Source organism: Lepus europaeus, chromosome 15, assembly GCF_033115175.1.
Source record: "Lepus europaeus isolate LE1 chromosome 15, mLepTim1.pri, whole genome shotgun sequence".
In the NCBI taxonomy this organism is placed as follows: domain Eukaryota; kingdom Metazoa; phylum Chordata; class Mammalia; order Lagomorpha; family Leporidae; genus Lepus; species Lepus europaeus.
The window spans coordinates 91,489,629-91,505,155 of NC_084841.1; the positions used below are offsets into that span (position 1 = coordinate 91,489,629).

The 15,527-nt window shown below is 43.5% G+C and overlaps 1 protein-coding gene across 2 annotated transcripts in view; it reads right to left on the reverse strand.

Annotated features, from left to right (window-relative positions):
- Window positions 1-15,527, reverse strand: part of MSH3 (mutS homolog 3) — a 178,447-nt gene that overhangs the window by 31,501 nt on the left and 131,419 nt on the right. For both annotated transcript variants that reach the window (XM_062212494.1, XM_062212493.1), the window contains exon 20: window positions 10,302-10,459. In XM_062212494.1, the coding sequence (XP_062068478.1) occupies window positions 10,302-10,459 (158 nt within the window). The remainder of the gene's footprint in view (window positions 1-10,301; window positions 10,460-15,527) is intronic.

Sequence of the window (15,527 nt, forward strand, 5' to 3'; positions counted from 1 at the left end):
AATTTTGGAAAGCAACAGGAACTCTCATTCTTGGTGGGAAAGTAACATGGCACAGCTACTTTGGAAGGCATTTTACAGTTCCTTACAAGACTAAACATACTCTTTACAACCCAGCAATCAGGATCCTTGACATTTACATAAACAAGTAAAAAACATATATCCACACAAAAACCTACACACAGCAGCTTCATTTCTAACTGTCAAAACTTAGAAGCAGGGGCCAGTGTTGTGCTGCAGGTTAAACCGCCACCATATCCGAGTGGTTGTTCGAGAACCATTGGCTGCACTTCAGATCCAGCTTCCTGTCAATGTGCCTGGGAAGGCAGCTGATGATGGCCCAAGTATTTGGGTCCTTGCCATCCCTTTGGGAGACCTGCATAGCAAACCTTGCTCTTGGCTGAAGCCTGACCTAACCCTGGCTGTTGTGATCATTCAGGGAGCAAAGCAACAAATGGAAGATTCCACCCTTCTCTCTCCCGCCAACCTGGTCTCTCCCTCTTTATCTGTTGCTCTGCCTTTCAAATAAATAAATCTTGAAGAGAAAAAAAACAAAAAACAAAAAACAAAACTCGGGTGCCGCTAAGATGTATTTTAGTAGGTGAAGGAATAAATTGTGGTATAACCAGACAATGGAATATAATTAAATGCTAAAAATAAATGAGACACCAAGCCCCCAAAAGAAATGAAGGAAACTTAAATTACTAAGTGAAGTAAATGAATTAATGAAGTGAAATGAGTGATTACTAAGTGAAGGAAATCTAAATCCTGCATGATTCTAACTACACAACAGTCTCAGAAGGCAAACTACAGAGACAGTGAGAAGATGGGTGGCTGTCAGCATCTGTGGAGGGAGAGGGAGGGTTGAACAGGTGGAACATAGAGATCTGTAGGGCTATGAAATACTTCTACGACAGAATAGTGGATACACGTCACACATCTGTCTGAACCCTAGAATGTTCAAAAGCAACAGTGAGCCCTTATGAGAACTATGGGCTCTGGGTAATAGTAATGTGTTCATGTAGGATCATCAATTACAAAAAACAAACCACTCTAGTGGGGGATGTTGATTAAGAGGGAATAAACAGAGACAGCAGTATGTGGGAAACCTCTGTACCTTTCTCTTAATTTTGATATGTACCTAAAAGTGCTCTAAAAAAAAAATTTAAAAACTGGAGTTCAAGGGTCCATTTCATCAACGCTCACTACAACAACGTCTCTAGGGAAACCACATTTAAGAGATTTGACTGAGAAACCAAATAAAAGCAAACTTTCAGATGACTTTGAGGCAGCTGATCAAAGAACAGGTGTACAATTCATTTCCTATCACAAAGATGAAGATAACCTGCAATCACTAGACACAGTGACAGGAAATAAATGAATCAGGAGCCATCCACAAGGCAACATTTCTGATGCCAACAAAATTGAACTTATTCATGCAGTAAAAGGTCACTTATGTAGTTTTTAGAGATGCTATTTACTACCCATTAGAGGATGAATACCAATTTAAGATTTTTTCCTTTCGTCTTTGAAGAATGTACTTTGCTTAGAGTACAATACTCCACAGTAGGTGCTTACTAAATATTTTCTGAACCAAACTAAATTGAGTAAACAAATCAGTTACTATCCACACCGTCAAAAGCAAACAAACATTCAAAATAATTTAAGAACTTGAATGCCTACTGTCTCCCAAGTCTCTTTCGGGGAAAAACCTCAGGGTGCCCTGAGCACATGGCATCTCTGATACTGAATACCAGTTGGGGGATATTGCGGGTAGCGTGGCTCAGAAACTAACCAGGGACCAGTCACTGTAAACATCCATTTCCACCCAATATTTAGCTGGTATAAATAGAAGTAAATAATGCCAGCAGTAGAGGCCCATTGGTTTGCTTTCTTCAAACAACTCTCTAACCAGACTTAATAATTGACTGTTTTTTGAAAGCTTAATTATTGAATCTAAAAGCTGAATGAGCTTTAAGTTTATAATCATCAGGGTAACAAACAACAAATGATATCTCAGAGATTACCATCTCAAGGATGGTAATGCATGCATCACAATACAGACAAATATACCAATTAATGCTCTGGTTTCTCTTCTGATCATATAAATCTTTCACCTTTTAAATATACCGATTAAAGTCAATTGTATAAAGATACTTCAGAGTTTATGGAAAAAGCATGTTATGAAAAACTACACATGGATTTCAATTTTTTAATATCTAACCAAGCACCTTTTAATTCTATTTTTCTATAAACTTTTAGAAGTATGCTACTATGTTTGCCAAAACTCTTTAGAAAAAACAAATGCTGGTGGTAGGTATTTATTTTAATGGTTAAAACTCCATGGGGGGGGGGGGTGCCAGTGCTGTGGCACGGTGGGTTAAAGCCCTGGCTTGAAGCGCTGGCATCCCATATAGGCGCCGGTTCTAGTCCCAGCTGTTCCTATTCCAATCCAGCTCTCTGCCATGGCCTGGGAAAGCAGTAGAAGATGGCCCAAGTCCTTGGGCCCCTGCACCCACGTGGGAGACCCAGAAGAAGCTGCTGGCTCCTGGCTCCTAGCTCCAGATCGGCGCAGCTCTGGCCGTTGAGGCCATCTGGGGAGTGAACCAGTGGATGGAAGACCTCTCTCTCTGTCTCTACCTCTTTCTGTAACTCTTTCAAATAAATAAAATAAATCTTTAAAAAAATAAAAACAAACAAACAAAAAACTCCATTGGGGCCAGCATCATGGCATAGTGGCTTAAGACACCACCTGTGATGCCAGCAACCAATATAAGCTCTGGTTCAATTCCCAGTTGCTCCACTTCCAATCCAGCTCCCTGCTAATGCACCTGAGAAAACAGAGGAGGATGGCCCAAATGCTTTGGTCCCTGCATCCACATGGAAGACTCAAGTTTCTGGTTCTTGGTTTCAGCATGGTCCAGCCTAAGCTGTTGCAACCATTTGGGGAATGAAACAACAAATCTAAGATATCTTTTTGTCCCTCCCTCTAACTCTTAAAAAAATTATATATGTGTGCGCATGTGTATGCATATATATAATAAAATCTAAAAATCTCCCATATCACATATTGGAGTGCCCTGGGTTCAAGATATGACTCCAGCTTCCTGCAAATGCAGGTTTTGAGAGGCAGCAGGGACAGCTCAAGTACTTGGGTTTCTGCCATTGCATGGAAGACCCAGAGGGAGTTCGCAGCTCCTGCTTTGGTCTGGCCCAGTTCTTGCTGGTCACTGCTGACATCTGGAGAATGAGCCAGCAATGGGAGCTCTGACTCTACCCATCTGTCTCTCTGCCTCTCAAATAAATAAATAAGTAAACATGTTTGAAATCTGCTTGTTACTCAGGGGAAGGTTCCTGTGAGGTTACAATATTCAGAAAAAAAGGTTCCTGACCTCCTGTGTATTTACAGCTTTGCATCCACTTAATTACTGCAGCATTCAGGGAACATTTATGGAAGATACAAATTTAAACATGGTCTTTTAAATGATTATCTTAGCATACCAAAATAACCAACTTAAAGACAACATTTGGAGTCAAATATTATGCAAATATTTCATTCTGCTGGATTGCAATTTTTTTTCTTCAGGCACAAAAAAGGTTTGAAGTGACAGAATAAAAATGTGTTTTTAATAGAAAAATTACAATGAATATGAAACTAAGACTACAAGCCATATAGTAGATGCTCAAATTTGAGACAGCAAATTAAGTATGAGCTCTTAAAATGCCAATTCTTGGGAATCAAACTAGAAATTCCAATTTAAAAAGATGTGAGATGCAGCTTCGAAAGCAGCATTTTTAACAAGCAGCTGCCCTAAGAATCGTGCTAAAGAAATACTGGGAGAAGAGAAGCCAAATTTGTTTCCATACCTGAGCCTTGGCTTTAGCTCTTGCTGCCTTGGCAGCCAAGGCAAAAATGAATTAAACAGGAAGCAGCAATTGGCTGATACTAGAACCTGGCAGTTTGTCAGAGAAGAACAATAAATTGCCTCAAACCTTTTATTTTTTATTTTATTTTATTTTATTTTTTGTAAATAGGCAAAGTAAGACATGGAGAGAAAAATATTCCCGAGCATTAATAAAAAAATAATTTACCAGATGGCACTTGTATAAAGGACATTGAGTAACAGAAATGGCAACATGCTCGTGAGCAGTTCTGGGGAATATACAGAAACAGCACCAAACGGGTACTTATTTTTCCAATAGAATTCTAGGCACGAGGACAGAGTTTTACACACTGCTGGTGGGATGCTAAACTGGTAAAGCCTCCTCAGAGACCATGAAAGGTGCACGTACCCAACAATCCAGCAATTGAGATTCAGAAAAACTCAACCAGGTATGCTAGGACAAGTGTGTGACACAAGTGACCAGTACTGCCTGTACCTGCAAAAATGAGGAGACATGCTAAACGTCAGTCAGGGAAAATGAGTGAACTGTGGTGCGTACACACGATGGGATGTCGTAATCAGGGAAGGGAAAACACTAGAAACGTCTGTACCCATGGGAATCCCACAGATGTAACACTGAGGGGGAAAGTCACTCGCAGAGAACAGACCCTGCAGTGCCCTGCACATAAAGTTTAAAGCACACCAAATGATTCTGTGCATTGCTTTAAAAATGCCTATACAGAAAAATGCACGGGATGAACAGCAAAGTCAAGGACAAGTCGTTGCTCTGGATGGCGTGGTGAGCAGTGAGACTGGGGAGGATCAGGAGCCCACCGCACTGGCAATGCTTGTTTCTTTAGCAGAGTGGTCGGTATGTGGACTACTGTTATACATCTGAATCATGTGATAGTAAACAAATGGACTGCATGGAGGCATGCTGTCAAGCTATATCCTGGTAGACCCAGGGATACAATTTAGTGTGGTCCACACGGTGCTGACAGGGAGACAGGGAGGACAGGGGAAAGGGCCCGCACGGGCCGGAGGAAGTGCTTCCCACCCTGCCAAGTTTTAAAATCATCTGTGATACTTTAAAAACGTGGCTCCCAGACCCCACCCCGGGTCAACTCAGAATCTCAAAGTTAGGGTGCAAGCTTCAATACTCTTTAGAAAAGAATGAAAGGCTAATTAAATAAATGCATACACACACACTCCTCTAGCCCTGTGTAACCTTGCTGAATTGGGATAATTAGTTTTTTCATCCCGCTTACTGCACTTAACTTGAGCTCTTTGAGGACAGGGAATTACATTGCTGTACTCAGCTTTGGATCTCCAACATGTAGCGGGAAACTCAGGCACACTGTTAGAATTTAGTAAAAAATAAAATAAAATAACATAAATAAAATAAAATAAAATGCTTGCAGGGGCCAGCCCCGTGGCATAGTGGGTAAAGCCGCTGCCTGCAGTGCTGGCATTCCATATGGGAACCAGTTCAAGTCCCAGCTGCTCCACTTCTGATCCAGCTCTCTGCTTTGGCAGTAGAAGATGGACCAAGTCCTTAGGTCCCTGGATCCACGTGGGGAATCCAGAAGTGCCTGGCTCCTGGCTTCAGACTGGTGCAGCTCCAGCCATTGCGGCCATCTGAGGAATAAACCAGCAATGGAAGACCTCTCTTTCTCTCTCTGCCTCTACCTCTCTGTAACTCTGCTTTTCAAATAAATAAATAAATCTTTTTTTTTTTTAAATGCTTGAAGCACAACAGAATTTTGATTTTGTTACTGGGTCAATGCCAAAGTCTCCTAACGCTCCTTTAGAAACGCACTGTTAACACAGAAATATCCTCCCGGCTGACCCACACTCTACATGGTCAGGTCACTTCTCAGATCAGACCCACCGCCTGCAGGTCTCAGGAGCATCAACATTCCACCCTCTTGGCCATCACAGCTTGGTGCCTTTGCCTTTGTCTCTGTGTCTTCATCTATGTTTCTTCACCCATCGTCCACCTGCATTTCTCTCAGTCTAATGAACACGCTCAAGATCCACCTGAGAATGGCCACTGAACATCCTCGCTTCATGGAATCCACCTTTCACAGCACAGCAGGGCCAGTCTTTCCAAAACCTAAGTAAATCCTAGCTCTAGTCCATCACCTCCTGCTCACAAGTAAGGGCTTCCCCTGCCACAGGAAGTCCATTTTTCTAATCTTTTTTTTTTTTTTTTGACAGGCAGAGTCGATAGTGAGTGAGGAGAGACAGAAAGGTCTTCCTTTTTGCCGTTGGTTCACCCTCCAATGACCTGCGGGTGCAGGGCCCAAAGACTTGGGCCATCCTCCACTGCCTTCCCGGGCCATAGCAGAGAGCTGGCCTGGAAGAGGGGCAACCGGGATAGAATCCGGCGCCCCAACCGGGACTAGAACCCGGGTGTGCTGGTGCCGCAAGGTGGAGGATTAGCCTGTTAAGCCACGGCGCCAGCCCCATTTGTCTAATCTTGACCTCAGGCTTGATTCATTCAAGAGCCCTGCTCTTGAGTGTCTGTTACATACAAAGCAGAGTTCTAGGTTAAAGAAGGGGGGAAGAGAACTGTGCTAAATAATGAAACGCTTCCTGGGGACAGACAACACAACAGAATAGACTTGCACAAAAATAACCGTAACGCTAAGATGGTAAGAGCTGAAGGAGGAAGAACATGGGTCTGATGGAGGTTCAGGGCTGAAAGCCTCAAGGCAGGCCGCACTTACGGAAGAGGAGACAGCTGCGCTATGGGTGGGATTTAACAGGACACACTAGCGGGAGTGGGGAGTGTACCTCCGGCATAGGAACGAGAATGGGCTGAAACACACACATGGGAAGGTACATAATAGCCTCCCAGACTCCGAGAGGGTTGTCTGGCTGACACACACGCACGTTCGGTCTTGGCTGCCACGCTCAGAGCTTTGGGGTCACTCCCTGAACACATTAGGGGTGATCACAGCTTGCTCACAGCTTGCTCTGAGAGGCACCTCATACATACTTACCCATCTCGTCTCTGCTTGGCAGACGAGTTTTGAAGCCCTGGTGACACAGCAAATGTGCCCAGACCAGTGTGGCTGCAGCACGTGGTGCCTACAGTTTCAAAGCACTGCCCAGACTGGGCGCGCCACACGCTTTCGCTGTTCTCATGAGTCAGAGCCCCAAGCGCCTATGCTCTGCAGCTCCTGCATCACACGTCAAGTTCAGAAACTCTACACTTCCTAGGCTGCCTCCCCTCCTACATCCAGACACGGGACACTCTGGAACAGCTGTAGATAATGCTCTCCCCTTCCTCTCCAGACCCGCCGTGCAGGCCCTGGTCTGCATCACGGGACACCGCCCAGGTCCGTCTGTTCCCCTCTCTCCTTTTTGGTCGCTACCTCCTCGCGATGAGAATATCTTCACTGAGCCTGTGCCCTCTGACCTGGCATCCTCCCCACTTTCACACTGTCAGCACCTCAGGCACAACCTGGCACCCTCATTCTCCACTCTGAAAGCCCTGCCACCACCTGGGAGGATCTGTGTACAGGCCCAGCCGGCTTGACCTAGCTCAGTCTCTGATTCCCTCCTGGACCTTGTCCTCCTCCACTGTGCCCCAGCCATCAAACACCAGGTCACATCCGGGACCTCATCATAACCACAAACTGTCCCACCTCAACAGTTACCTGTCCAACCTCCCGTCTGCCCCCAGCGCTCAGGCAGCTCCCAGTCCTCTTAGGTCTCCAGCTCACCCACCCTCCACGTCTCCCCACAGCCCAGGAAACACACACTTACCGTTCTTAAGCCCCCTGCTTTGTCAATCAGCTGGTAACATGCCCTGCAGAGTAAGTCAGCTGGGTTTTACCCGTGCTGCCATAGAAGCTAACGGAAGGCAGCGTGGGTCCCCCCAAAATTCACAGCCTCAGTGAGCCCCAGGACTGTGCATCAGTGCTGTTTCTGTGTCAGCACGGTCTCTTCCCCTGCACAACAATGCTCCTCCCTCCTTCACTCTGCCTCCCTCTACTCTCTAGTGCACGGGGAGGCAGAAGCCACCAAGCAGGTCTCCTTCATCCCAACTCCTGCACAGACGACCCAAACAGAGTTGTCTTTCCAGCTTTGCTTGGGAGTTTTCAAAGTATCTCTGTCCTACCGACTTCCCCTCCCCACCTGGATTATTTTGATGCCAATCTCAAAGAAAAAAATTCATTAACATGCAAATAGTTTAGCATGTATCACTGAAGGTCAGGATTTTTCTATCAAATTCAAAACATTGCATTTTTTTTTATTTGACAAGTAGAGTTATAGACAGTGAGAGAGAGAGAGAGAGAGAGAGAGAGAGACAGAGAGAAAGGTCTTCCTTCCATTGGTTCACCCCCAACATGGCCTCTACGGCCAGCGTCGTGCACTGATCCGAAGCCAGGAGCCATGTGCTTCCTCCTGGTCTCCCATGCGGGTGCAGGGGCCCAAGCACTTGGGCCATCCTCCACTGCACTTTCGGGCCACAGCAGAGAGCTGGACTGGAAGAGGAGCAACCGGGACTAGACCCCAGGGCCCATATGGGATGCCAGAGCCACAGGCAGAGGATTAACCAAGTGAGCCATGGTGCCGGCCCCTGCATTCTTTATCTTACCTAAAAAATTTACAATTATTCATTCGTATCATTACATAGCCAGTCAGGGTTCGAAAGTTTTAAACTATTTCCCTAAGGCTTAAAACAAAGCTTTCTGTGTTTGAATCAGCACTGCAGGAAGAGCTGTACGATGGAGTTGGGGACAGAATGAAATAATCAGGCTTTTGTCCTGCAGTTTCCCACAGAAACAGATTAGAGGACAAATTTATTTTGGTGCAAAAGAAAAAAAATCTGAAATCCACGCATAGATTTTCCATAACAGCCTCTCCATGAGCTTTCTGGAGACCCCCGCGTACAGAGCATAGACGGTGCCCACACACTGAGAATGCCACACAACTGCTGTCACCGTTGTGGTCATCCAGCCAGTTGTTGTTCTCACTACTGAATTTTCTGGTTACCTCTGAATCCATTCCCAAACACTCTGTTCCCTGCTCAACTCCATGATGAGAGGCGGACCAAACTAAATTCTTTTTTGTTTCCCTTGCAATTATGGCCACAAAAGACAGCTTTGGCTGGTGAAATATAAGTGGAACTTTTATGGGAAATGTTTGAAAAGCCTTTGATTTCCTGAAAAAAAATGGGGAACTGTGGCAGTCCTTTCTCCCTTTTGCCTCATATAAGTGTGACTGTGATGTCTGGAGCTGAAGCAGTCATCTTGCAACCACGGGAAAGGCCAATGACACTGCACCGCCCTGAAACATCAGAAGCACTGCTTACCTCTCGCCGACTGGTACAAGAAAAACAAACTCCTATTTTATTTTCTGGTTCTACAAAGACTAACTGAGATTCTGCTCAATAACAAGATTCTCTCCCACACAAATCACCTTACATTGTCCAAGATACTTTCTCTTTCTTTATAATTTTTCTCTTTATATTAAATTTGTCTTGTTACTCCACTTTCATAACCAAAATATCTGCTGCACTGTTCTTATAAAATTAATAACAATTTTAAAAATGAAAGATTCTTTATATTTCTTAGATTGAGTTAATTTTCAAATATATGGATATAAGAATAACATCTGGTAATCTGGTACCAAAGAAAAGGTAGGTTACTTCATTGTGTTCACTCAGATGAAAAACCAATGTTTACATTAATATTAGCGTGTAATACATTCTGATGTGATTTCAGAATCTTACATACTATAAAGCTAGATAATAACTCAGACATCTTACACACAGCTTGGCTATACACATATATTACTTTAAAAAAAAAAAGTTCGTGCAAGAAATACAAATGGTAGTTTAAAAACTCATAACTCTTAAGAAGTCAAATGTGAATTCTCCTTAGTGAAACCAGGACATTTCACCAATATTACCAATACAGCACAAAATTTAGGATTATTCATTAAGGGTAAGACCCTTACACTAGGAGTAAAAAGGAAAATGGATGAAGCTGTCTTGGTCCAGTGCCTTTTTCTGTCTAAGCTCAAGGCCCCACCGAGAGAGGGGAGGGTGGGGGACCAGCTTCAGATGAGACGTGCAGAGCCTAACAGCAGATTCCGAAGCCCCCACCTCCGGAAGGCAGAGCAGCTGTGCTTTAATCTCTTTAAATTTTGATTTTCCACATGAGATTCTGTTTAAAGTTAGAACTCATTAACTAAAAATAGTTTGAAAACTATTGGACAAAATGATATCCTAAGACTCTTCTAGTATTAATATTCAGATGAAATGAGTTCTTGAAGCTTCTAAGCTCTGAATGTTTTAAGAGCAAATCTATTCATCTTAACATGTACAGAGGGGAAATTCACTTGATAATGTGGGCTTGACTTATTTTCAAAACTACATTCAAAGGGAACTACTGGTTCTACCTCGTGAAAATGCCATCCACGATCCCAAGTGTGGCTTCCTCGGCAGGAACATAGGAGCCAATCTGAGCCATGACGGTGATCAGTGCAACCTGTTTGATGTAGGAGCTCTTTCCGCCCATGTTTGGACCAGTAATGATCATCACTCTCTCTGCGTCCCCCTAGAAAATTAAGAAGGAATTTCACTTACTGCACCAGAGGGGTTTTTATGAAACATCCGCAGTTCATCCAGTAAATGGGAACACATCAGACAAAGCAGTGCTTTGTGCCTATTTAAATGTGCACCAGGCGAGTCTGTTACCTGTTGCTGTAATAAAATACCTGAGGTTAGGTAATTTCTAAAGAAAAGACGCTCATTTGCCTCACAGTTCCTGAGGCCCAAGGGCATGGCAACATGTTCTGCCTGGCTCTGGAGAGGGCCTTATGGAGGAGGGTGTCACAGTGGGACTCGCACATGCAAAGGATGAGACAGGAAGTCCCACACGTGGATGGCCAGAATGGCTCTTTTTTTTTTTTTTTTTTTTTTTAAAGATTTTATTTATTTGAAAGACAGAGGTAGAAACAGAGACACACAGAAAGAAGCCTTCCACCCGCTGGTTCACTCCCCAAATAGCTGCAATGGATACAGGGGCCCAAGGACTTGGACCATCCTCCATTGCTTTCCCAGGCCATTATCAGAGAGTTGGATCGGAAAAGGAGCATCCCAAAGATGGTGCTGCAGGCCGGAGCCTTAACCCTCTGTGCCACAGTGCTGGATCCTAGTCTTGCTCATTCTCATGGAAACCAGCTCAGCTGGGGACCAGTATTAATTCCTTCCCAAGGCAGTGACACCAGAGATAACCTTCCACTAGGTCCCACCTCTTAAAGGGGACAGCACCTCTCACAGTGAAATACAGGGGACCAACCTTCCAACACATGAATCCCTGGAGCACAAGCCACATCCAAGCCAAAGCAGTCATCAATAAGCATCATAAAGGGAAAAAGGACCTCTATGTCTTCAATCTGAGCCATGCTACTGCACAAAACAAATACTTAGAAGGGTACACAGATGTTACTGGGTATAAAAATGGGAATAAGAAGTAACCTAAACTATATAATTATTATAATTTTCTCACTAAACATCCTTCAATCTGCCTATGTGGATGTTTTCCGTATTATTTAAACTTCTATTTGTCCATCCAGAAACTATAGGTGTGATACATCCAACCACCCCAGGATCTAGGGTGGGCTAGTTACAGGTGAACAGACAATACCAAATTCTAGATAGTATTGGTTTCATCAGCTTTTAATTATTCACTGGCATTTCACGAGAACATGTGAAGCAGCCTTTTACAAGAGCTGTAACTCCTACAATGAGTGAACTACTTAGAACCTCCTGTATGGGCGTGGGATAGTTTCCACCACCTGCTCCAGAGCCCAGCAGCCAGGTCTCCGTGTACATGTCATGCACAGAGCCCTTCTGCGGGAACTTGTCCAGCTGCATCCTCTATAGGGGAGCGGAAGAGTGGCTGGCCCGAGGCTCACTCTCTTTCTTTCCCTCTGCCATGCAAATAAATCTCTTTTATTTACTTACTTACTTATTTATTTATTTATTTTGACAGGCAGAGTGGAGAGTGAAAGAAAGAGACAGAAAGAAAGGTCTTCCTTTTCTGTTGGTTCACCCTCCAATGGCCGCTGAGGCCAGCCCACTGAGGCCGGCACGCTGCGGCCTGCACACCACGCTAATCCGAAGCCAGGAGCCAGGTGCTTCTCCTGGTCTCCCATGCGGGTGCAGCGCCCAAGGACTTGAGCCATCCTCCACTGCACTCCCGGGCCACAGCAGAGAGCTGGACTGGAAGAGGGGCAACCGGGACAGAATCTGGCGCCCCAAACGGGACTAGAACCCGGTGCAGGTGGAGGATTAGCCTATTGAGCCGCGGCGCCGGCTACAAATAAATTAAAAAAAAAAAAAAAAAAAAAGCAGCCAATTCATAACTAGGCAATGGGTCTCAAAAGAAGAAGAAGAAAAAGCCCTTCTCAAACCAGGACAATCACTCTCTTGGTAGAGGCCAATCAGCTGGTGACCACAGTGGACACTGAAGAAGAGCACCATGGACAAGGCCACTAGCACTGCGGAGAGTGACGAGGACTTTGGAGCAAACAAAAGCATGAAGTGACACAGAGCTCTCACATTCCACCAGCCACACGTTTCCAGGCTCCCTGATCCCAAACTGAGCAAGAGATCCTACTCTCCGTGTGATTCCCTTCTCGGGCACGTGTGCTTTATGATGAGCCCAGCGAATCTCCATCATGGGAAAGAACTTCTTCGGTGAATTTGCTTTCTTGCGGCAGAAAGAGCCCAACAGAGTAAGAACAGGAAAAAGGGTCTGGTACAAGCAGAATGATGAAACTAACAATAGCAATAAATTAATTACATCAAGATTAAAAATAATAAGCCTATTATAAACAACCAAACATTTGGCATAAATAAATATTTTAAACTTAAGTAAAAATAACAAATAACTCATTCAAAAAATGGTAAAAAGGACACAAGAAATATAAAACCTAATAATGCAATAGCTATTAAAGAAATCAAATATGCAGGGCCGGTGCTGTGGTGCAGCAGGTAAAGCCTCCGCCTACAGTGCCCGCATCCCATGTGGGAGTCGGATCGAGACCCGGCTGCTCCACTTCTGATCCAATTCTCTACTATGGCTTGAGAAGGCAGCAGAAGATGGCCCAAGTCCTTGGGCCCCTGCACCCATGTGGGAGACCCAGAGGAGGCTCCTGGCCCTGGCTTTGGATCAGCACTGCTCCTGCCATTGCAGCCAATTGGGGAGTGAACCAGAGGATGGAAGACCTCTCTCTCTCTCTCTCTCTCTCTCTCTCTCTGCCTCTACTTCTCTCTGTGTAACTCTTTCAAATAAATAAATAAATAAATCTTTTTTAAAAAAAGAAATCAAATCTACAATTAAAAGTCTTCCCACAAGAAAAATTCTAAATCTAGATAACATTCACACTGAATTCTTGTAAACTTCTAAGAAAGAAATGGGACCAGAATTAGAAAAAATGTTTTCCAAAGACTAGAACTATTCCCAAACCACCTCAGAAGGTTGACATAAAACTGACAGCAAAACATGACACAAAAGTTAAAGAAAAATTACAGACTAAATTCACCCATTAGGTATGCACGAAAATTCTTTAATGAAGTATTAATAAACCAATCTAGTGGATGGAAGACCTCTCTGTGTCTCCTTTCTCTGTAACTGCCATTCACATAAATAAATAAATATTTTTTTTAAAAAAGTTTCAGGTGGATCACAGGTTTGAAAGGGAAAAATGATTACATCATTAGATAATAATATATGACTCTGGAGTAAAGAGAACACATATCACAATGAACTCTAAATGAAAAGACTGAAAACCCGAAACACATTATTAAGTGCCATTCATAAAAAGACACCATTAAGAGAATGAAAATCTACAGAATATAAGATATAGGTGTTCTTTAAAGAGTTTTGGAAAAACAGAATTAAATGGTAAGCTTAAGAGAGGGCATTTGTCCTAACAGTTAATTAAGATGCCTGATCCCATATTGGAGATCCTGGGTTCAATTCCCGGCTCTGTCCCTCAATCCAGATTCTTGCTAATACAGACCCTGAGAGACAACAGGTGGTAGCTGAAGTAGTTAGTTCCTGCCACCCACAAGGGAGACCTGAATTGGTCCCTGGGTCTGTTTTAGCTCTGTCCAGCCACAGCCACTGTGGACAGATGGGGAGCGAAGCAAGGATGGGAGCTGTCTCTGTCTCACAAGTAAATAAATAAATAAAAATAAAAACAAAAGGCTAAAAAATGTTTCTAGGCAAGGCTTTTGATGATTTTAAAAAATGTTTATTTTGGTGCAAAATTTTTGAAGTATGCATTTCACCATATGCATCTTTCAGGAACTTTCTGAAGGTTCCTACTACACCATACGGCAAATTTCCCAAAGATCTGAATCCAACGTACATAAAGAACATCTACAAACCAAAGGCAAAAAGAAGACATGTGAGCAGTCAATAAGAAAATGTCAAGGTGTCCAACTTCAAAAGTCATTAGGAAAATGCAGACCAAACCATGCATGGTAAAACACTGCTGCAAATGTACATAATATCTGGAGTTTAAAAAATACCACGAAACTGTCAATAGAATGCTCTGGCAACCATCAGAGAGCAGCTGGAGTCTTTATACTGCTGCTGGGGTAGCAAATTGTACGCCATTTTGAAAAACTGCCTAAAGCTAAAAACCGACATATTCACACAATTCTGTTCCCAGGGTAAAGCTTGGTCAAGATATGTTAAAGATGGCTCACAGAAGTAATCTCATAATAGTCTCGAATTGTATCTTAAATGTTTGTTAACAGAAGAGGCAAATCACAATATGGTCACCCAGTGAATACTATGACAATGGAATAAACTACATGTAAAAAATTTGATGATTCTCTTAAAAACAATGTTGAATCAAAGAGGGCAGAATATATACTGTATGCTTCTGTTTTTATAAAGCTCAAAAGTAGGTAAAATACAATCTATGGTAAAAGAAACAGGTGATTACTTTTATGGAGACATGTGGTTATGGGGAAGCACTCCGCTACTCCAGGAAGGAGCTGCTAGAACGCGATCTATCTCTGCTCCTGTGCTGTCTCTGCTTCCGGGTGTTATACACAAATAGGCATACTCTGGACAATCCATGAAGCTACTGAACCTTAGAATCTGTGAATGTTTCTGTATATTATGTTTTAATAAAGGCCAGCTTCAAAGAGAAATGAAGTCTCACAAATTAACCTTACAAGCAGTACAATTCCAGAGGTTAATTTTGAAATTTATATGATAGAGCAAAATAATAAGGAAAATCAATGCAATTTTAATAAACACAACCTAACAAGAAACTTTATTATAAAGCTGTAGTGAACTCAAGTGTGGTACTGCTTCAGGAACAGATAAATAGGACATAACAGAAAGACCAGAAACAAAGCTACACATAGCACTTGGTATATGTCAGGGCTGGCAGGGCCAACACTGTGGCGCAGTAAGCTAAGCTTCCGCCTGTGGCACCAGCATCCTATATGGGAGCCGGATGGTGTCCTGGCTGCTTCCTCTTCTGATCCAGCTCTCTGCTATGGCCTGGGAAAGCAGCAGAAAACGGCCCAAGCGCCTGGGCCCCTGAATCCACATGGCAGACCCAGAAGAAGCTCCTGGCTCCTGGCTTGGA